The sequence below is a fragment of the Drosophila subpulchrella genome, chromosome 3L (genome assembly GCF_014743375.2).
Source record: "Drosophila subpulchrella strain 33 F10 #4 breed RU33 chromosome 3L, RU_Dsub_v1.1 Primary Assembly, whole genome shotgun sequence".
NCBI classification, from domain to species: Eukaryota; Metazoa; Arthropoda; class Insecta; order Diptera; family Drosophilidae; genus Drosophila; species Drosophila subpulchrella.
The window spans coordinates 12,841,255-12,863,455 of NC_050612.1; the positions used below are offsets into that span (position 1 = coordinate 12,841,255).

Sequence of the window (22,201 nt, forward strand, 5' to 3'; positions counted from 1 at the left end):
TACTGTTAAAATACCAGATCTCGTCTTTAGAAAAATACTAAAAATGTGATTGGAAAATACAAGATGAATAAAATTCTTTTGAATTTAAGAAAACATTTTTATTCAATAAGTTAACGTATTTATTATTATAATTATTAGAAATATTTTATTTTTAACAAACTAAACTAAATTTTTATAACGTATTTTTACTTTTTTTTTCTGGGTTTTTCTCGTTGTATCAAACAGCAATACTTCCTACAAGTTTCCTGAGTTACCTGGAACACAACTGTCAGCACATTTTATATTTTTGAGAATTATTATTTATTTTTTACAATACTTGGAAAACGATAATTGCTTCTTGAGCGTGACTACCATCTCCTTTGCTATTTTACAAAGTACCATCACCAGCGGCGTTTTGAGGTGAGCGCTTTTTCGGTATTTCGCGCCATATACGGTCACACTTTCGCACTGTGGATTTTTCGCAATTTGATATTAATTTTATTCGAAATGTTTTGCACACATATCGGCAGGCCCTAAGCCCTTCAAGTCGAACTCAATTCCGTTTGCACCTGCAACCGCTCACCTGCACAGGTGAGAAGCAAGGAAAGTGAGGCAAAGCCATCCGAGCCCTGGTGAAACAGAGGCGGCGAAGGAGTGACGAAGAAGGGGGAGGAGCAGAGGCGGCGGAAGGCAAAAGTCTTTTAAGGCGAACCAACACAAAAGCCAGGTAACTAAAGGTAAAATCTGGGAAAAGCCGAGATTTTCAGCCGGTGAAAAAAAGGGGGTTACTTTCCGGTGGACGTGGTAGGAGGTCGCAGGACTATGGGTGGTGTTGCCCCCTTTGCAAACTCTTCGGCCGCCGACCTTGCCCTTCTATCGATTTCCGAAAAATTGCATCAAGCCAGATGCACAGAAAATCACAGCTGAAGGTTAAACTTTTCTATCGGATCAGGGCCAAAACCAAACACCACCACCGACCGATTTCTATATTCTTTGTTCTTCACGAGGCGTAGAAAAAGTCAAGAATAAAGAACAGCCAGCCCCTCATATATAAATGTATATATATATATATGCAAGTACATACATATGTATTTACATAGCTAAAAAGCGACGGGCATACATTATTTCTTGTAATATATGCTAAAAAATAAAAAAAAACACCCCGTGGCACAGGGCCATTTACCTTTAATTTTGCAGGCATGGAGAGTCCTTGTGAATCGGAGAGTTCGCTGGATGGCGGCACCATGCTGCCACCGAGTCCAGTTTCCCGGGAGCAGCTCCAGAAGAGGATTGAATCGCTGACTCAGCAGAACAAGTAAGTCAATCCCTTCGTCTAGGCAGTCCCATTTTCCCAGAATTCATACGATTCCACGCTTCTAGGGTGCTGAAAGCCGAGCTGGACACCTTCAAGACCAAGTGCAAGGTGGTGCAGGAGGAGAATCGATGCCTTAAACAGGCCTCTGTCATCATTGTTAGTATACCTTTACCTATACCTGATATCTATAGATTGACAAAGGTTTACTTCATGTAAACGGCTAAACACGTATAATATTTCAGACAGAATTGTTTATTAGCTTTCTATAAAGCAGTAAATTACTTAAGAAAAATGATACCATTGTAATGTTTTTCATCAACCCCCAGCAAGCCAAAGCCGAGCAGGAGGAGGAGTACATCTCCAACACGCTACTGAAGAAGATCCAGGCCCTCAAGAAGGAGAAGGAGACACTGGCGCATCACTACGAGCGCGAGGAGGAGTGCCTGACCAACGATCTCTCCCGCAAGCTCGACCAGCTGCGCCAGGAGAAGTGCAAGCTGGAGCAGACGCTCGAGCAGGAGCAAGAATGCCTCGTCAACAAGCTGATGCGCAAGATCGAGAAGCTCCAGGCCGAAACGGACAACAAGCAGACGAACCTCGAGCAGCTGCGCCGCGAAATGGTCGAGCTGGAGAACACACTCGAGCAGGAGCAGGAGGCTCTCGTAAACAAGCTGTGGAAGCGCATGGACAAGCTGGAGACCGAAAAGCGTTCGCTGCAGATCAAGTTGGATCAGCCCGTCTCCGATCCGACCACGCCACGTGACATCACAAACAATGCCCATGCCAACGGCGGCGATACGGCCACCAGTTTGAGTGCCCACATCCAGACTCTGCGTTCCGAAGTGCTTCGCTATCGCTCCGATCTGGCCGCTGCCCAGAAGGAGGCCACCATCAAGACTCAGCAGTATGCGCAGGAGGAGAAGTCCATACGCGAGGAGAACGCCCGTTTGCAGCGCAAACTGAAGCAGGAGGTGGAGCGCCGTGAGGCCCTGTGCCGCCACCTCTCCGAGTCGGAATCCTCGCTGGAGATGGACGAGGAGCGATTCTACAATGAGAACCTGATGGCGGGTGGTTCCTTTGCGGCGGCAGCGGCGGCCGCAGCCTCGGCGGTCAGTGCCCAGCGTCAGCGAACCATCAGCAGTCCCGTCTCCCACAGTCCCTCGAGCAGCCGGCCCCTTAGTCCGGGCACGGCGGTCCAAAACCGCTGCTACGCCTGCGGCCAGCTAGTGGTGAGTCCGGCGTATACTATTGCTTACTCCTATATTTCAAATATTTGATTTCTTTATCCAGAATCGTCGCGCCAGCGAGCGCTTCATCAAGCCAGCACTGCCAACGCCCATGCTGGGCCTGAACACTTCCGCACCCAACGTGCTGACCTCCACGAACCCGCTGCTCGGCATTCTGGGCACCGGCAGCTCCTCCTCGTCTGCGTCCGTGTCAGCCGGGAATGCCGCTGGCGGCTTTCTCTCGAATCTAGGCGGCGATCGTCTGAGCCTGGGTTCGATGTCCTCGGCAGGCGGCAGTGCCACCTTTTTGGCTGGCGGTGGGGGTGGAGGCCTGCTGGCCCACCTGACCGGCAACTCCAGTGCCTCGTCGTCGTCGTCCAACCTGATGAACATCAGCCTGAACAACTCGTCCAGCGGCAACCTGGTCAACAGCAGCAGCAACTCCTCACTGTCGGCATTCACGCCAACCAATCCGCCCAGCTCGGCGGCCACGGCCTTCATCCAGCCGGCCAGTCCCATGGACACGTCCACCTGCAAGGATTAGGCGGATGCAGTTGCTCTCCTACGGGGATACAGAAAACAAAATCATGACTTATTTACACTTTCACACACTACACGAAAACACACTCTATTCATAAACACGCACGCATGCAAGCAACCAGTTTAACGACCCTAAAAACATAAGAAAACACACAGAAACAAGAGATGAGAATGTAACTATCGTAAGCTTCTCCAAGGCGCGACTCAAAGTCGCTTCATTTATATATGGTTAATATGTATATGTATGTTCTATTTGATCAAAATCTCTTAAAACCTTTCAATATCGGAATTCCTAGGCGAACGAATATTTAACGCTAATGTATAAGATTTGAATGTTTTCTACTTTCGCTCGGTTCCAGTTAAAGATAAGTGAAACACGGCAGATAATGAGGATATGGAGGATTCGGAGCGTGTAGAGGAGGAGAATGGACAGCGCAGGCTAACCAGATCGTATGAATTTATAAAAAGCGGTGAATTCTATTCATGTCGAAACCATTTTCCCACAATTCCTTCGCATGTGGGCCTAAAATTTTGAAGTATGTTTATGTAAGCCAACAAAAATAAAGTTCAACAATTTAAAATTAAGCTACATGGATTTTATTTTTAATAATTAAATTGCAAGTTATAGAAATGTAAGAACAAGTCTTGTTTCAATAATAATAATAGACTAATAAACTATATATTTTCAAGTTTTTGATTTGAATATTCGTTACACAAACTGCAACTGGTGTGGCAACACTTGAAATAATCCCTAAAAATGCCACTAGTGTGCACACACTGGCGCGCAGCTGCAGCCAACTTCGCGTTGCAAAATGCTCTTGTTAGTGTTGTTGTTCTTGTGTTTGTGATTGTAAATAAAGGCCAAACAGACCAACCTTTGGGCCTGGCCAGAATGTAACACCTCTCGAGGGAGAGCAAACAGTGACCGTAAGCGTAAAGTGCTCAATTAAACCAAGTGACTTCACCTCGATCCGCGCAGCGAAAGAGAGACGGTGAACAGGAAAATGTGGGCAGGAAGTGGGAAGTGCGATGAATGACAAAAAAAGTGTGTATTGGCCAAAAGAAGCTCGCATTGGTAGCAACCAAACCATTCTCACACACACGGCGCTCTTTGAACGCTGCCGCTCTCTCTTTCTCTCTCTCTCTCTCTATCTTTTTCTCACACTTACACACATTTAAACGACTGCGACGCGTCTCTTGCAAACTTTTTAAAGCGGACGCCAGCGATATTCGGTTCTCATTTCGAAGTGGAACGGTAAAGAACCTGTGTCGCTTCCGCCGCGATTCGCAAAAACAACACAAAAATAGCCCATTATATTTTTTGCTCAATCAAATAAAAGCCACTTCAAGTGTGCGAGTGTGTGTTTGTGGTGTGTGTACAGGAAGAGATCAGATAGATCAGAAGCAGTGCAAGAAGGAAAAGTGCAAAGCGAAAGTTTTGATTGTGCAGCATCCGTCATCTCGCTCTGGCAGGCGCGCGTATAACGGTAATCGCCTCTCGCGCCTCTCTCCCCGCCCCACTAACAACAAAAAAATCAGCGACACATTCCAAGGAAAGCGAAAAGTTCGCGCTTCAGTGTGTGTGTGTGTGTGTTAAAAACAACAATTTTCAATATTCAATCTTCGATTTTCGATTTCGATTGGCCAGATGTGTTTATTAAATGATTGCGCACACTGTGTGTTATTATGGCCCTACTGAATAAGCTCTTCTTTCCGTCGCCAACACCAACAACACCCGCGAATTTAGCGACAGCGCCCACGCTGACCGCAGCAGCAGCGCTAATTAATAGCCAAACAGCACTACCAACAACTACAGGAACCGCGGCAACAACAACAACAGCAACGACAACAACATTGCCGGCGCGTACAACTCACGCCTCTGCCGGCGTCGCTGCCTCTGCCGGCAATAGTTCGTCGTCCGCAAAAGCTACAAAACAAACTTCGCGAAATTATCTAAGGTAAGTGTTTATCTGTTTGGCAACAACAACAGCAAAAAAAACTAACACCCGGTATTAGTAGTGTATCGATAAAATGCGCGCACAACAAAAGGAAAATAGAGGTGCAGCTGCAAAAACTCACATATGTATGTACATGCGAAAAGGCGTTCTCATGATGCGTTTCGCACTCACCTATGCCCCGCCCCCTCCCCCTCCCCCTACTCTCTTTTGCATTACCTGCGCTTCCTCTTCCTCTTACTCTTGCCTTTGTTCGTACGCAAATTGGCAAAGCGTAAATCGAGGACGATAACCCAGCGCACAAATTCGACATGCACTACTCTGCGTCACGTACGCCGCCTGCCTTTTTCGATATGATCTTAAAATACATATATCAATGGCCAAAAACCATTGAATGCTAAATCTTGAGGGATTACAAAGATGCAGATGCCATTGCAGCTGTCTCGAAAACGTCACAAAGAAGGCGCATTATCATGGTTCCTTTTCGTTGTGTTTTTAGAACTACAGTGAGCTCTGCTTAGGGGGCACCCTGGTTACCTGAAATTTGCGGATTTGCAGATCCTCTTCTTTGTAAATTACATGCTCTACATTTAAATCCGCAAGGGATTTGCTAGGAATTTCATTTCCAAGTGCTCTGTGGTAGTACGAAAAATGGTTGTAGAGCTGTTTGAAGTATAGACTAGTTTAATACCAAGCATTGAAAAATATTTTGAAGTCGTGTTGGCAAGTTTTTTTTTTATTGTAGGTTTATACTTGGTTTACCCTCTTAAGGTGTAGTTTTTGGCAGCTATTTTGGCAAAACACTTAAGGGAAAAAAATTAAAGATATAACTTGCGTTTTTGTTTAATAGTTTTTGATTATTTTTGGGATTACTTTTTAATTGATTTATCGCAGACCAATTATTTGGCCTTGCCTTTGCTTAGCCACTCATAGCCCTGCTCCACTGTGTATCGATAACGATAGCCTGCTTAGCTCCAAGAACAACAACAAGCCCTAAATCACCCAACACCCCCAGCAGTGCATATTGGGTAGTCACGGTGGTTGCATGTGTGCGAGGAGGTGCGTTGTTGTTTGGCTGTTGCCGTTTCTTTCGCTCGCATGGCTCCGCACCCATCGATTGAGCTGCGCGCGCAAATAACTGTGCCCCACTATGCTCTGCCTTTCCCCACGCTCTTCGTGCATCTCTCTCTCCCCCCCCAAAAATCGATCGTTTCGTTTTCGTTCTCGGCTCACTTCGCTATCGCTTCGTGTCTGCTTCGAGCTACCCCTCTCGCTCGCACTCCCATAGACGTAGGCGTACGATCGTGGACCGTTGCGGGGTGATGGTGGGGGGAGGCGGCGGCAACGTCAGGCGCAAATGTAAATAAAAGCGAATCACATGACTTGCTAATCGGCGGTCGCGGCCTGCTCTCGTGATTATTATGTCATACACATTTTGTTGTTGGCGCAGCGCATTGTTTTTGTTGCTTCTCGCTTAATTCATTTCATTATTATTTATTACACTATTTACTTATGCTGCTGCATACGATTTACAATGTTGATTTTTGACACTTTACGCGACTTGTGCGTGGGTTCTGATTGTTGTTTGGGTTCCTGTTGTTGTGACTGCGAGTGTGACTGTGACCAGTGACTGTGATTGCGGGGCAGAAGCAGCGGGATGCTCTGCTAACGGTTAACTGGGGGACACACCCACGTCCGCTTTTCTAGGAATCCCATGTTTTGTGGCACCCTTAAAAGTTTTCTATATTTTTGCGAAATCAAGGCGGATAAGATTACAGTTCTCCGAAAAGCTACATATTTGTTTGTTTAGCTTTTATGAAGGTTTCGATGTGCATAAAGTTGGCAGAACAAATTTATGTACATTTTAAAGGTTGTTGGAAATTCTCTGTTGTTTATTTACTTAACATTTTTGTAAGAAAATCTATTGTACTTTATTTTTATATTTCCATTGCACTTAGCTAGCTTCTCTAAAGATTTTAGAGAAATACAATACGCTTTTAAAATGTCATATATTTTGTTTTATGTTTTTGTTCTATCGTAAAAGTTCTAATGATAACAATCAAATCCCACATTCTAGCCACTCACGGTGATTATCTATAGATAACAAACGCTTTCGATATGCAAAAAACCTAATTGATGACAAGCTTTGGTGGTATTTGTTGACTGTGTCCATAAAACATTTTCATAGTTTTTCCCCATTTATTTTTGGGGCCCGTAATCTGAGGGCCCCCATCGCCTGGCTAACTCGATTAGCGCCTCGTCCGCGCTGTCAATCGGCCAGGTTGCCTTATCGGTCAGATGCCAAGCTGGCATTTAAAATATATATCGCGCAATGGTGAAATTGTCAGATTCGAGTGTGTATTGACCAATATTCGGGGCTGTATATACATTTATGGCCGCGCTTGTCGCCAACATTCGCCATTGCCATCACGTGATAGAAACTTTTCACTCTGCTAATTAAGCGTCGCCAGCTTTTGGGGTTTTTGCACTTTGCCCACAAACAGACGCTCTCACACTTGGAGAATATAACTAATAATAATAAAAATACAACAACAAAAAAACTTGTAAAGTGTAGACAGCCGGGCCCGACTAACTTCCCCTCCCAAAAGGCCACCGAAACACCCCCACTTTTCGACGCTATCTTTGTGCTAGGTCAGTTTTTTTCGGATTCGCTGTAAACTAAACAAACGTTTACACTAATAGCAGTTAAAAACTCCACTCGCGCCAAATAAATTTATTTGTTTATTTGCTTAATTTAGTTGGGTGACGGCAATAAATTACGGCAGCAGCAGCACGCTTGGGTAAATTTCCACGACAGACTCTGAACCTCCACTTATCGTTCATATTTCCAACGGGCCCAAAAGAAATGATTTAAAAATACTTTCGTTCTGTGATAGGCCGAGAGCTAAGAATAAAAAAGAGCTGGCGAAAAACAAACGCCTATATAGAAATGGTGAAATGCTGGAAATCAAGGTCTGGAAACCCGAAGTGAATCAACCCATAGAAGCGAGGGGAGGGTGAATCATTTTCTTTGGACCCCGTCGTGACCAAGTTTAGACATTTGCTAGCCAGTTGGTCACATGACAGTTTGCTTATTTTTTTTGCTAAATTTTGCCTCGATATATGCATGATATAAAAGCAAAAAAAAATCCAAAACCAGACGCCTGGCATCATGTGCCTTTGGAGGCACGCATTCCTTAACCCAATTCGCAAGTCATTCTCCCGATATCCAACGCATATGGCGTCCCAAAATATACATATAGCCATTTATTAGCGAGCTGGTATTAATTCCCAAATCAAGGGAATTAGCACCTTTTGTGGAAAACTTTGGACCAACAAAGTCCCATTATGATCCGTGAACATGGGGGCTTCAGGCACGTGTGAAACACAATAAAATACGCGTTCGATTGGCGATCAAACAAAGCCACACATATCAATCTTGCACAAACAAAAATATCAAAATCACCGCTCTGAATGGCAGCATTATGGATGATTTCACTTAGAGCCTTAGGCAAATGAGTCGTAAATTGGTAGGGAATGGGAATTCATTAATAGTTTTTGATAACTGCCCGCCAATTTAATGGCCAAACAGTTGGCCAGCCGGCCAGACATCAATCAATGTGTTGGCTGGCAGCACAGGTGTGAACTTATTATTACATGGGCCGTAGCGTTACGATGCGACGGGCCGTAAGGCAATAGAGTAGTATAGTAGTATAGTAATAGACCAGGTGCCAGGGTGTCTGGCTCTAGTTTTTCTGGCTGTGGGCCACATGTCAAGTGGGGTGTTATACCCATCACACCCGAGAACCCCCCCGAACCCCGTGTTCCGATTCCCTTGCCATTATTGTTATTATCATCATCAGTGCAATTAAATATGTACGCGTATGACTGCGGAGAAGTCGGCAAACACACACTTTAGTTATGTGCAAACAGAAATCAGCACATTTAAATGGCAGCGTTTCGAGTGGAAAGGGGGCGGGGCGGGGCTGGGTGGCGAAGGGGCGGTGGTGTGCTTCATGTGCGAAGTCGCGTGGTCTGCCAAGTCATATGAGTAGTGAATCGTCGGCGACGACGACGCGTATCCAGTTTTTGTTGTTGCCTCGGGACCCGTTCCGATAGCGAGTGCACTGGGAAAAACTACTATGCGTTTGTTTCGTAAAACAAATATTCCGAATAACATTTTTGCAACCTACCTACCTGTATTACTACCCATCCTACATACTTCTTTAATGATCTAATATTTTGTTAAAAAATTAACAGAATTTAATGCATTATACCATATAATTATTATAATAATAATAATTTAGCTGATAGTTTAAGTAACTATAATTTAATTATCAACAAAAGAACTGTATTACACATAGAGGAAGTATTTCAAAAAATAAAAATAAAAAGCACAGCTGACATGGTCATATTTATCTTTCTTTTTCTTCTCATAGATTTGAAGTCCTTTTTTTGGTAAATACATATTATAAATCAAGTTTTTAAAAGCCCGAGTGCTTAATATCTTAATCGGATTAGCATTGAACTTCAACAATTTGAACTTGAATTAATAAATAAAACAAAATAATTCTATTATTGAGCCATCAATGCCATTGATTGTTAGAAAAGGCCGAATATATACACCTAACTAACCATGATGTTTGCAACAATCACTGTTTGTACTCCTCTTCTTTGCCAGTGTAGACGCCAGCGCTTCGCTGTCTGTGGACTGGCCCTGTTGTCACCCATTATCAGTTGACAAAACGCTTTTATTTTCCACTGCTTGCCGCCGCCTCATATCAATTGGCAAGGCAAACAAAATAAGATCCCAAAGTGCCTAAGCCGAGAGCTCCATTAACAGAAGCTCAATGAGACACCTTATGGGTGAACCATTCGGGGAGCGGTATTTCCGAATAGTTTCCAATGGCCCATATGCATGTGGCTCTATTTAAATTAAGTTTACCAGCCAGGGCCACTGTTTACAATTGTCTTAGGCCTAATCCAAACGCTCATCGAATCATAGGGGTATTATAACGAACAACACCTGGGATTACTTCTCGAATTTATGGAAATATTATGCGAACCGAGCACACAGAAGTGTGAATAATGAGAATGGGTGTATATCTTTTTATTACCCTTTCGCCGAACCATAACTTTCAAGCCGTTAAAGTCCAGCTCGACGGTTGAAAATAATGAGGGCTGATAGTGATTTAGAAGTATTCAACTTAAGTTTGCAACTACAGATCAATTTTAATGATCATTTCTGATTTATGTGTGGTCTTAAGATAACTACTCTATAAATCATACTGAGATATATAGTTGTGGTTTATACATAACACTTATTGTATTGTATTATGAATGTGAAAAAAAGACTAAAGTTCCCTAGTTCCAAAGGGAACTACGTTATAAATAAGTAATCACTAAAAGGAATTTTTTTCGAAAGGCTAACCACATGATTCTAGGTTGTAAAATTGTTTATATGGTAGCTTACAAAGAACTTGGTTGTTCTGCCTTATCTGCAAGGTCTGGTTATTGTTTTCCCTTTGCTCGCGCTTGTTTATGTAAATGTTTTCCATTAATCTCTGACCCCTGATCGCTGAATGAGACCATTTTAATTGATTCCTGGTTCCTACAATATTATTGCCATATTTTGCTTGTCACATGACGGAAGTTTCGCTTTTAAATTTGATCACCAATCCACCGGATTCCGTCATCTTTTTGCGACTGTGACTCTTGGGCCTGTTGACATTCTGGCCATGATCTCACCTGGGCACAAGTTGGCCGTATTCCCGGGGCTGCCCGACCTGAGTCACGTTGTGTTTGCCAGGTGGAAACAAGTGCCCAATGTTAGCACTTGTTGTGGGTGAGGAATGGGGAGGATCTGGTTACTCGGGAACGTTCATTGATTGATTGCGCCCGCAAGTGCTCACCTGTCCCTGCCTCTCCTCACCTGACAGACCCCCTTTTCCGGGTCTGTTTACATTGGTCTCAAGTGACAATGAAAATCACTCGATATTTTTGTCGTCATTTGCTCATTAGTATTGTGAGCAACGACGACGGACGGCGACGACGACGACGACTCTTGTTTGTATTTATTTTTTTGTTTGCCCGCCTGCCTGATAAATTTCTTATGTTCCAAAGAGTGTACGAGTGGCACTTTTTTGGGGGTATTGCCAATTCGTTTTGAACTTGACATTCGATTTTTGCGCCCAAAAGGACGGGGTGAAGGTCGTTTGATTGTACGGATGCACCGTGTGTGCCCACTGGATTTATTTGTGTGTGCATAACTGCTTATAATGGGGCCCAATGATAATGGTAGTCAATTTGCTGGGCGCAGCTGCCGTTATACTATATAGCCCGTCTATATATACATTATATATACCCATTGTCGTAGCCAAACGCCAACGTCTCCATCGCCATCATCGTTGTTGGTCGGTCGGTTGGTCGGTTGGTTGGTTGGGTTGGTTGGGTCATGTGACTTGTTGTACGGATGGAGCAACTGGTTGTTGTTTCGCTCTTGCCGCCGCCTTGCCTGCCCACCTGGCCTTTGTGGGATTGCCTGGGTTGTCGTCGCTTTGGAAATCTGTGTTTATTCGCCACGCTCTCTTTCACTCACTCACACGAAAAGACAAACACTGGGGGAAAAAGTATCATCTAGTGACAAGGAATCCATGCTCCAAGGCTAAGTTCTGTCTATAGCTGTAAGATCTAAAGCAGAAAGCATCCTAAAAAGATCCGAAACTGTCAAAGGGGTTTATAGTTGAACAACAGAATATAACTGGTAGTAGTTTGTAAGGTATTTTATAGGTAATTGCACTAAAGAATATAATTTCCTGAAATATGATCATTATAGAATTTAATGCAGTTTGTTGAGTTGAGTTCAAGATACACAATTTTAATGTCAAGTAGATAAAACCCGGATATCATTCTGAAGGTGATAGAAAATGATTACAATGTAGATGGTTAGGTCTATAAAGGTGTTCACATGTTTATGGGTCTCCTTGATTAAGAAATAAACCATCTTATAGGAAACTAGTGTTTCAATTTTGGTATAGTAACTAGTAAAACCTTAATTTCATTACATATTAGAACATTTTGCATATAATGTACAAGGATCTTGAGTTATAATCCTTTGGGCTATCCCTATATCTTCTTAATGGTTCTATAAAGCATATTGAAAAGTAAAATTGTATAAAAATGTAGTAGTTTATATATTCCATTATATAAAAATAATACCTATCCTTTCTTATGAAACTATAAAAACCTATAATGATTAGGGTTTAGGTTTCTCCCAGTGCAAATACCGCAGACAGGGAGAGTCAGACGGCCAGACACGCTCTGTAAAGTCATTAACAGATGCTGATTTGATTACAATTGTGCCCCTTTACTCTCTGTTTATCACCCTGGCTTTCGTTTGTTTGTCCGTCTGTGAATTTGTGGCTGTGCCAAAGCTAAAACCAAATGTCTGGGACTGGGGACATATCAATTGCGGACGATTTCCCATATCAATCAGTGGCGCGCAGTGCTGGAGTATCCAAGGGCTAATCGAAACATAATCCAGGCAAAGCCCGATAACGCCCGTCACCACTCGAGTGGCCACTCCGCCTTACATCCCCCATAAGTACACCTGGCCATATCAATCAAAATATATGGTGAAGACCCTGCTATATTATAAATGGGGGTGGTAAGGGAGGGGTGCTGGGAGGAGCGTGGGTTCTTCTTGTCTTTGTTCATTATGCATGCCTGCCCGCCTGTATTTATGTATGTACGTATTTATTTGCTTAATATTGTTTGGCTGTGGCTCGCTTTTGTTTTGCTTGCGTAGCTGAAAAAGCATGTGATCCCGGCAAGTGCCCCGCCCCCAGCCCCTGCTCCCCTTGCGTGCCCCTCACAAATAATGAAAATAAAAGCTAAAGCAAAAAATATCTGAATAAACAACGCTGCTGCTGCCTTCTTCGACCGATAAGTCAACTTAGCGGCCTTTCGATAATTGTTTTCGCGATGATCTCGCCCGTATTTCGTCTTGGCCAGGTCAGCAGCCCAGCCTAGGGCGCCTTGTACCTTCTGGCTTTCAGCCTCTGACTTTCTGGCCACCTTTATGCATAAGCTCACTTAGTCGTAGTCGCAGTTCCCCAGCGATCAGGGCTGCTGACAAAGTCCATTTGGGCGGGCAAACGTTTGCGCACCCTACACAAACAATAGCGGGGTGTTTTGATAACTTTATCAACACGAAAATGTTTTACGTTTATGATACTCAAAATATATTTATTATAAAAAAATCTTTCTTTTGCATGAAAGGTATTTTAATAAAATCTTATATCCTAAATATTATCATATAGTATTTAAAATTAAAATAAAAAGTAAAATATCATCTTGTATTTTAATATTATAAAATATTAAAAATGGGGATAAATAGAAAATATTATCTTGCATCTTAATATCATTATAAAATATTTTTTTTAGTTTCCTAATATATATTTTCATGTCTTAAGTTCCCTTAAGTCTATGCTTTAAATAGTGTTTATAGAAACCAAAGATGGCCAAATAAAAGCCTGAAAAAAACCTGTGTAATTGCCTTCCCTAGGGCATTTAGCCTTCGACCGAAAACCCTCTGAAGAATGTCTTTAATGTCGTTATTAAATTTTGGCCATATGTCTTTCAACTAATCCATCAAACAATCATTCATCGTTGTCTCTTGACTTTTGCCCAAAAAATTTTTTCCTTTCTCTTTTTGATTTTTATTTTGGTTTTTTTTTTTTAATTTTTAAACAACATATTAACACATCAGTCTATGACAAGCAACAAATGGTGGCCACATGATGCTCGTCCGACTTTTGGATTCCACTTGGGGTTCGGTTCGGCTTTGGTTCGGTTATGTTCGGTTTTTGGGTGCGCAGCTGGACGAACGAATGGATGGATCCGAGAAATCATGTGAGCGACGCTCCAATTTGGATGCCCCATGTCGCGGCCCCGAAGTCGCCTCGTTGAGGATCGTTGCTTGTATTATCTGCATGAGTGTTCCAACGTACTGCCCTCGTATATATGTACCTATATCGATTGGCCAGGCGGGCCTTATTATAATGCATATGCGAGTGAGCTCGCCGCTCGTCTCGCTCTGACGGGTGGGCACGGGACCTGGGCTTTTCAGTCCCCGTTCCCAGTTCCGTTCCCCAGGTTCCCAGTTCTCGGGTTCTCGAGTTCCCAGTCGATCGCCAGCGCCTTGAACTTCATTAGCTGCCTAGCATCGCGTCCATATAGATATCGTCGCGTCGTCGGTCCGCGTTAATCGGGGGTCCAACGGTAAATGTTACAGTTCAACTTCTCTAAACTCCAATAGATCTTAAAAAAATAAAATGTAAATTCAATTTTTTAGATCAACTCCTTAATTTAAAATGTATAATGTATTTCATACCCCAAAATGGACATTAAAAAAGCTTTTCGTATACAGAAATAAAATTAGAAAAAAAAGTAATACAAATAAACATATCATACACTTGCTTAAAGAGAGGTGTAGTAATTCTTCCATCTCCGTAATTCAATTCGTGACTTCTTTGTTAGTAAATAAAGAAATTGTTTACACTTTTGTTTGCGAATAAATCAATAAATATGGGATGCTAACTTGGTTATCAATTTGATCTTGCTATGGAGAGCTACAAAAATAAATATTTATTTAATGGACATTAAGCTTTAATAAATATAAGTGCTTTTTTCGGAGAACTTTAAAATAAATTTGATTTGTTATTATTATATCATGTGCTAGCAAACCAAGTTCTTTTTTTTGTTTTCAACTTGGGCGACTTAAGATCTTACTATAGACTACATTTTTTCTGTTGTGAAATTATAGATAGGCAAGGTCGTGTTCGAGAAGTACCGTAACCGTAACTAAGGAAATTGCCGGCGAGACAGTTGGCGCTATCGCGAAGCTGCAGGTGGAATTACCCTTTGTCGCATGCATACGCCGCCCTTCAAATCCAAGTAAGCACGGCCAATAAACTGGCCCCGGGGACAACAAAGGGACCGCCCACCGGTCAAGTCTGGTCGACTGGTCAGTTGTGCCTGCGTACATATATACTATATGTACTATATATCCACTATATCAGTGGTCCCTCGTGACCGACCGGCCCAAAACCAAAAAAACACCTTCGTAATCGCTGTGCGTGCGGGCTCCCCCCTTCTTATCGCGGGGCTGTAAAGCATTTATTAAGCTCTTAAACTAGATCGCCCACTCCCCCTCCCATCTAAAAACCCAAACCCCACCCCCCAAAAACACCAAACGACTATCATCAGTTGGGCTAATTGTTAATTATAGCGCTAATTTCACGAAAGGCGCCTTCTCAAAGTTAGCGCTACTTAGACAAGCCATTTATAAAGCCACTAAAAATAAATTAGCTCAAATCTGTTGGACGAGCTTTAAATCGAGTACGCGGCGACTGCCGATTTGTCTGGCATGTGGAGTGGATTTCGAATGGGTTTTTGGCCATTGGCGGGGGCAGAACATCATAGGCGTTGACAGGATCTGTCAACAAATAATCTACTAAGTACTATTTATTACGTTGTATTTTACTCGCTAACTTACTGCAGTTCTATCTATCATATCATTTTGAGGATGACTTTTTATTAAATCTTTACTGGAATCTAGCAAAAAATTAGTTTTTAAATGTGCGTAGGTATAATATTATTAAGAATAAAGAACATTTTTTATATAGAATATAGAACAGATGCCCTACAAATTCATTGAAAACTTTCTGCTGAGATATACGTATACCTCATTTGCTAGCGCTACTTAGATCATCCAATTATAGAACCGCCAAAAATAAATTGGTTTAATTTAACATTCAAGATTGCCGTCATGTGACTAGTGACACCTTCACTCCCTCTCCTAAATTCAGAGAGTTCAAAGTTCAGCATTGGTACGCTTTAGACGGCCTTATCTTTCGACATTTCGGTTCTGGGTGTAAAAGATTTGCCGAGAGTACTAAACGTACCCGCTCTTTTATGGGGACGGGGCATGAGTAATCGTCACGTGCCAAATGTGGGGTCGCTATATATAGAGCATAGCATTTGCCATTTTATCGACGACAATGAACAGCACTGAATACGAGAGCTGCTCGAGATGTGCGCATTATAATGAATCTCGTCTGCTATGGGAAACTGTGGGTGGCATTTTGACGACCTTCGAGGGGAACTCTAGTATCTTAATTTTAGGCGGTATCGAATAGCAATTAAGGTGTGGTGAATAGTAGGTAAATTACGATTTATAAAGGGGACTTATGACATGTACAATGTAAAATTTCCTATTCTTAAAATTTTGCACCTTGTGATTTCTTGAAAAAACCAAATATGTCATTAGGAAATCTTCTTGACGTATAATTAAATTTGCTACCTCAAGTAGGAACTGTCTTTTGCTTACTCATATTACCCATATTACGTGATATTGTGTTAATAGAAGTAACCTCTTTATTTTTTACCCTTTCCCTTTGCAGTCAATTCCCCTTCGAGGGCAGCCAGGTGCGAGTTCTGCTCTACAAAGAGGATGACAGCCGGCGACTGCTCTTCGACTCGAATGCCCTGCAGAAGGTGACGCACAGGGACCCATCCGGCACATCCGCATCCGTATCATCCTCATTATCCTCAACGAGTGGCGGTGGAAAGTTCCTCAAAAATGAAAAGTACACCTCGCTGCAGAATGGCAAGATTCAGTCCAAGGCACATTCCAGCAATGGCAGCAACTTCATCGAGGTGTGCGCGGAGTATGGCTATAAGGTGAGTGTTCTGTTGTTTAATCTATTATAACTTCTGGGCGGATGTACAAGTTATTAAGAATTATCACGAGTGATCTATATTAATTTCGACTATTTTATCTATTTCGGTGAAATATTTTCTTAAGACATTTCAATGAGCATTCATAAGTAACACTAAGTAACACAACCAATTTAATATAAAAACAAATTAACAAGATTGCTGTAATCTGTTGATCTCAGTATGAATCATATAGCTTGTATGATGATTAATGGAATGTTAAAAAATTGCAAAGTATAGGGAAATACATGATGCAGTCTGTTTTGTAATATAAGTTTAGTTTGAAGAGGCTGAAAAACTACTTGATTTCCATCGTTTAGGACTGTACCGAACCCAAATAATTTGTTTTGGTCTAATGTTTGTGTTGTTTCTTATCAGCATAATCGACCCTCTGGAGCGGACATCACACCGCTGGGCGAGATGGTGTTTGGCTCGCTACCGATGTCCTTTTGCGGAACGGCCCTGAAGGTGCACTGGCTGCCGGAACCGGCGAGGATCCTGTGCTCCCAAGTCTACCTGACGCCCACGAGCAATGGAGGATCTGGATCCGGTCACTCTCCCTACTCCACGCTCTCCACGAACAGTCTGGCGACGCCGCGCACCTCGATATGCAGCGAACACGGCTCCATGGATGGTCTCTCGATGAACTCCTTCTCCATGCCGTTCAGCGTGTGCGTGGGCCGGCAGATGAGCCTGACGCCACCGTTGGATGTTCCGGCGGCGCCGGCAGATCAGCAGTCACTGTCCATACACTCGATAGACTCCAGCGGACCGCGATTCTCCTCCACATATAGCACGGCCACGGATTCGGGCTATTCGGCCAGTGGGAGTGGCAGTGCAGCTGGCGGGGATCAGTGGTCCTATCAGTACTCATCGACGCGCAGCAGTCTGGGCAGCGTCCTCTCCGATCAGTCGGATGCGATGCGCAAGTTGAGCATGGACTCGGCCTGCTACACGGGATCCTCTCCGTACCTGGACGGATTCGCCAGCGATGGCTGCCTGCAGCGAAGAATCTCGCGCAATTTGCGCACCTCCTTTGAGAATGAGCATTCCAAGAACGATTTTATCGGCTTCCTCAGCGACAACTACGCATTCAATGGCCCGGTGGTGGCGTCAGGGGGAGCAGGCGGACCTGGAGGTGGCAGCGAGGGTGGCGGGATGGCTCCGCCGCAATACAGGAGAGCCAGCTACTGTGCGAACGAGTCGCGAAGTAATCCGGAAATGGGCAGAAGGCAGGCCAACCTGCGACGGCGGGCGAAGCTTGGGTTGGCCGTGTGCATCTCGATGAGCGAATCCTTCGAGGAGGAGATGGAACTGTTCTGCAGCGAGCACATCGCATTGCTGGAATCCATGCTTAGTCGGCTGCGGGCCAGCACGGAGAATGCGTACATCAATCACAAGAACTTTCTGCAGGTAAGGAACACACATACAACTCCTGTCGCTCAAGTAATCAGGAATTTTTGTGTGAGCCTCAGATCATGTTCCAGGCCTGGCAGGATACGCAGCAGTGGTTCAGCGATCTCTTCACCGCCCCGCGCATCAAGACGCCCGTCTGGCTGAGCATCACCACCAGCGGCAGCAAGTACTCAAAGAATGTTGCGGAGCGATTCATAAAGGAACTGTGCGATTTGCTCTCATTCGCTGACACCAAGGACTCCAATTTGTAAGTTGGGTTCACTGGAAAGATCTTAATAATATGAAAATAATTGGAACTTATTTATTATTTTACAGCTTTATCAGCACCATGCTTACGGGGATTCTCACCCACCACCTAGGCTGGGTGGCCACTGTGTCGGCCTTCAATAGCGCCGGCCTTCGGCGATCGGAGTCCTCCGCCTCGGCGGCGGCCATCGAGCAGCGGGCCAAGCTGCTCCAAGTGGCCCAGAAGCATCCGTACAATGCCCTGTGGGCCCAGCTGGGCGACCTTTATGGAGCCATCGGCATGCCGCCCAAACTGGCTCGCACCATTGTCTGTGGAGCGGAGAAACTGTGGGTGGAGAAGCTGCTGAACGTGCTCACCTACTTCATCCGCTGCAGCGAGGTACGGCGAGCGGCGAAGCGGGAGGACTTCAACAAGCAGCTGATCAACGACCTGGTCGCCCAGAGCCAGGCCCAAAACCAGGCGGGCAACCAAGAGCGGCACAAGAGTCCACCGACGCAAATGCGCGGATTGAGCAGGACGGCCACCTGCAAGCAGAATCTAAATTCCATTGTCGATGATGCAGACGATGAGAATGGCGAACTCAATGGCTACGGCGGGGAGGACGAGAATGGTGAGCGCGACGAGATGGACTCTGGATCCCTGGATGCGAGCGATGGGATGCAGACACTGAAGAAGAACGAAATTCCCACGGTGTTGGCCTTTAGGGACTCGCACTTTGTGCAGCAGGAGCTGCGTATCGGTAACTATCTAATGGACACGGGAATTGACAAGAAGACACTGCTGGCGCGACAGGCGCAGCAGTATTTTCGCACTGGCAAGGACGGCCGGATCCGTTTGACAGTGACCACGCCGGACAACGTAGAGCTGTGCATGGAGGAAGAGCAGTCGAGCGGCACTGGCTCTGTGAGCACTGGTTCCGTGGACGATGGCGCCATCGAGGCCATCGACTACGAAGACAACGTGGAGGCGCCGCCGAAGAAGAACTTCTTTTGGAACATGGTGCCGGTGGCGGGCGTCAAGGAGGGGCTGAGTCTTACCGATTTGGCCAAGCTGCAGCAGGGAATTCGGATCATTAATAGGAAGCTAGAGCGACGCTGTAGCAGCTACTCAGTTGAGGGTAATCCCGAACAGCAGCTGAGCAAGACGGGTGGAGGCACAGGAACGGGTGACTTTGAGCCCCTTAGCCACGAGAGGCGCGCTTCGCATTTGTCCCTCTCGGATCTGATCACGCAGAACAGCATGGGCAAAAGCGATCGCATGACCTGGGGTATCGAGCCCATAAAGGAAAATGTGAGCCTGGAGGAGCAGATCCACTTCGATCAATGCCACAAACTAATCGAGCGAGAGCACGGCATCTGCCGACAAACATCGGCGGATAATGGCAACGGCGTTGTTTTCGTCCTCGGCGACAATGAGCCGCTGATCAACCTGAAGAAGAGCAGCGAGGATCTGAGCGGAGATCAAGACGCCAAGCCCGCCCTGATGCTGTGCGCCCAGCATCAGCGCACCCACGACAGGAGTAAACACTCTGGCATGAAGTTCAACTTTGAGCAGTATCCGCAGATTGCAACCAACTACATGAAGAGCAAAAATCTGCTGATGTCCAACTATGATCTGCTAATGGACAAGGCCACCAAGCTGGAGGCCAGCGAGGCAGCTGCTCTCAAGGGGAGCGATAGCACGGCAACGCTGGCGGCTAGCAGTAGCTCCACGGCTGCCATGCCTCCGCCTGCAACTCCGGTGGCTGCGAATAGCGACCGTTGTGTGGTGTGCAGCAGTGGCGTTGGTATTAGCGCCTCGGCAACCTGGAACCAAACACCTTCCAACGCCACCGAGCTGGAGTTTGAGACCGATGAGGTGCATTGCTATAATCAGAGTGGGATCGGCAATGGATCCAGCTCCAGGGTCCTGCAGGCTGTAAGCTCGGCCGCCTCCATAGACACCCTTAAGTCGGCGGTTGCTGTCGAGCCACTTAGTCCACCGATCCCAACGCATATGCAGACCACCTACATGCGAAAACAGCAGCCCAAGCGGGTGCCGTCAGGACGCAGTTCCGTTTCCTCGGTGGCAGCAAAGTGTGCGGCTGTCAATGTGTCCCAGCAACTGCTAAGACTGCCTGTTCCGGGCGTCAAGGAGCTTCCACAGGACGACGACTCCCCGGGCGATCAGCTGCGGGCCGGCTTCATTCCCTCGCTGCTGCTGAGCGTCAGCGATCACTACGTCTCCGATATGGTACTCCAGGTGGGTGTCTTAATCATTTAAGAGTGTTTTTTTTTAAATTGAACCAATATTTATTAAATTGTTTTGTACCCACTTCCATAGGGCACTTGTGCTCCACCCAATAAATGGGAGATGCATCTGCGCGAGGATCTAGCGCTGGCCGCGCGCTCAGCTTCGTTCATCTCGCAGCCGGCGGAGAACATTGCTATTGTGGCCGACATGGACAAGTGGGATGTACGGCTCATCTCGTCGCAGACGCAGCAATTTCCGTACGCCGGTGGCCAGAGCTCTCCTGTGGGCATGTCGCAGCTCGTGTCCAGCATGCTGGAAACCGTCCAGGCCATGCATGCAGGTGGAATTCCCGCCTACGAGGTAGGTACTCTGAAATGATGTTTACTATTCAGTTTTTGCTAATTTGGGATTCTTATTTTTCAGTGTTTGTCGTTCCTTGAGTCAAAGCTGCAGGAAATCTATCTGCAATCGGAAACATTGGCAGCGTTCCTGCTGGAAACGGACCCTTGCCGCCTGAGCGACATTACAAATCCTCTGCAGCTCTCCGAGAATGATGTGCCGCTGTTGCTATCCATCGCATATATACACACGCCCAAGATCAGCCGCAAGTGCGGTATCAGCTTCAGGTGACAGGCCGCCGCCGTCGCCGTTTGCTGAGCCAGGACATTGCCAAACATTCTACCACAATCCACCCTTCAGCGAGCTCTTCTCATGCATCATCCAAAGCGATACAAGCAAATACTCCAGCGAATTTTATTTTCACTGATTTTGTGATATATTTATACGTGTATGAATCTAGCGCTTTAAAGCAGGATACGTTAGTGAGCCATAGCTTAGCCTTAGCCCCTCGAACGGAACCAATCCGATCCAAACAGAAACGGTTGGTTTCATACTAATTTAATCGCCCGGTGTAAACGGGTCGTTCATCGATATTTACCACATCCACTCATCGCGGTCACATGAAGAAGTATTGTAAATTATCTGGGTTAGAATTAGCCGGGCCAGATTGCGTTGGCGATGACGGTGACGATGATGATGACGACTCCGGCTTAGCAGCACTCGAAAAGCCCTGCTATCGGATCGATCGATCGCCAGAACATATCTTGCCCCGCCCCACACTTTTGTAGTGCTTGATTTAGATTTAATAATTTATGACAGCAGTAATATAATCGTAGAAATAATTGTATAAGTTTACAATACCCTAGGGATGCAGTGCAGCTACTAAACTAATATGTGTATAATGCATTCAAGAAAACAACTAAAACAACAAATAAATCAAAACAAAATATGTATATATTTTTGAAGGAAGGAATATACAACAATTTTAAAATGAACCAATTGTGAGTTTTATTTTATTATTAGAAAATTATGGAATAGACTGGCATGTCAATATATATGGGAACCTTCGTATAACATTTCCCAGGATTTATAAGAAATCCTTTCAACAGCGTTTCAGTTTCCTTTTTGTTATTTTTCTAGAGACAAAAAATATTAAGGACATTCAAATATA

At 44.8% G+C, this 22,201-nt stretch overlaps 2 protein-coding genes across 6 annotated transcripts; both read left to right on the plus strand.

The window, feature by feature from the left end:
* The first annotated feature begins 264 nt into the window (after positions 1-264).
* LOC119553644 (coiled-coil domain-containing protein 6) lies at positions 265-3,341 on the plus strand. Of its 4 annotated transcripts, XM_037864124.1 has the most exons (6): positions 265-399; positions 510-706; positions 1,153-1,294; positions 1,360-1,450; positions 1,621-2,523; positions 2,585-3,341. In XM_037864124.1, exons 3-6 carry the CDS (start codon positions 1,179-1,181, stop codon positions 3,062-3,064), a joined length of 1,590 nt encoding a protein of 529 aa, XP_037720052.1. In that variant the 5' UTR covers positions 265-399; positions 510-706; positions 1,153-1,178; the 3' UTR covers positions 3,065-3,341. The 4 variants fall into 4 exon arrangements, with proteins under 4 accessions (XP_037720052.1, XP_037720053.1, XP_037720055.1 ...); XM_037864125.1 differs by lacking the exon at positions 265-399 and having other exon boundaries at positions 425-716; XM_037864127.1 differs by lacking the exon at positions 265-399 and having other exon boundaries at positions 425-716; positions 1,177-1,294.
* Positions 3,342-3,972: 631 nt separating this feature from the next.
* LOC119553121 lies at positions 3,973-22,005 on the plus strand. Of its 2 annotated transcripts, none has more exons than XM_037863308.1 (8): positions 3,973-3,987; positions 4,709-5,018; positions 16,481-16,760; positions 17,175-18,209; positions 18,272-18,459; positions 18,528-20,700; positions 20,782-21,051; positions 21,115-22,005. In XM_037863308.1, exons 2-8 carry the CDS (start codon positions 4,747-4,749, stop codon positions 21,319-21,321), a joined length of 4,425 nt encoding a protein of 1,474 aa, XP_037719236.1. In that variant the 5' UTR covers positions 3,973-3,987; positions 4,709-4,746; the 3' UTR covers positions 21,322-22,005. The 2 variants fall into 2 exon arrangements, with proteins under 2 accessions (XP_037719236.1, XP_037719237.1); XM_037863309.1 differs by lacking the exons at positions 3,973-3,987; positions 4,709-5,018 and adding exons at positions 14,172-14,297; positions 14,842-14,972.
* The last annotated feature ends 196 nt before the right edge of the window (positions 22,006-22,201 follow it).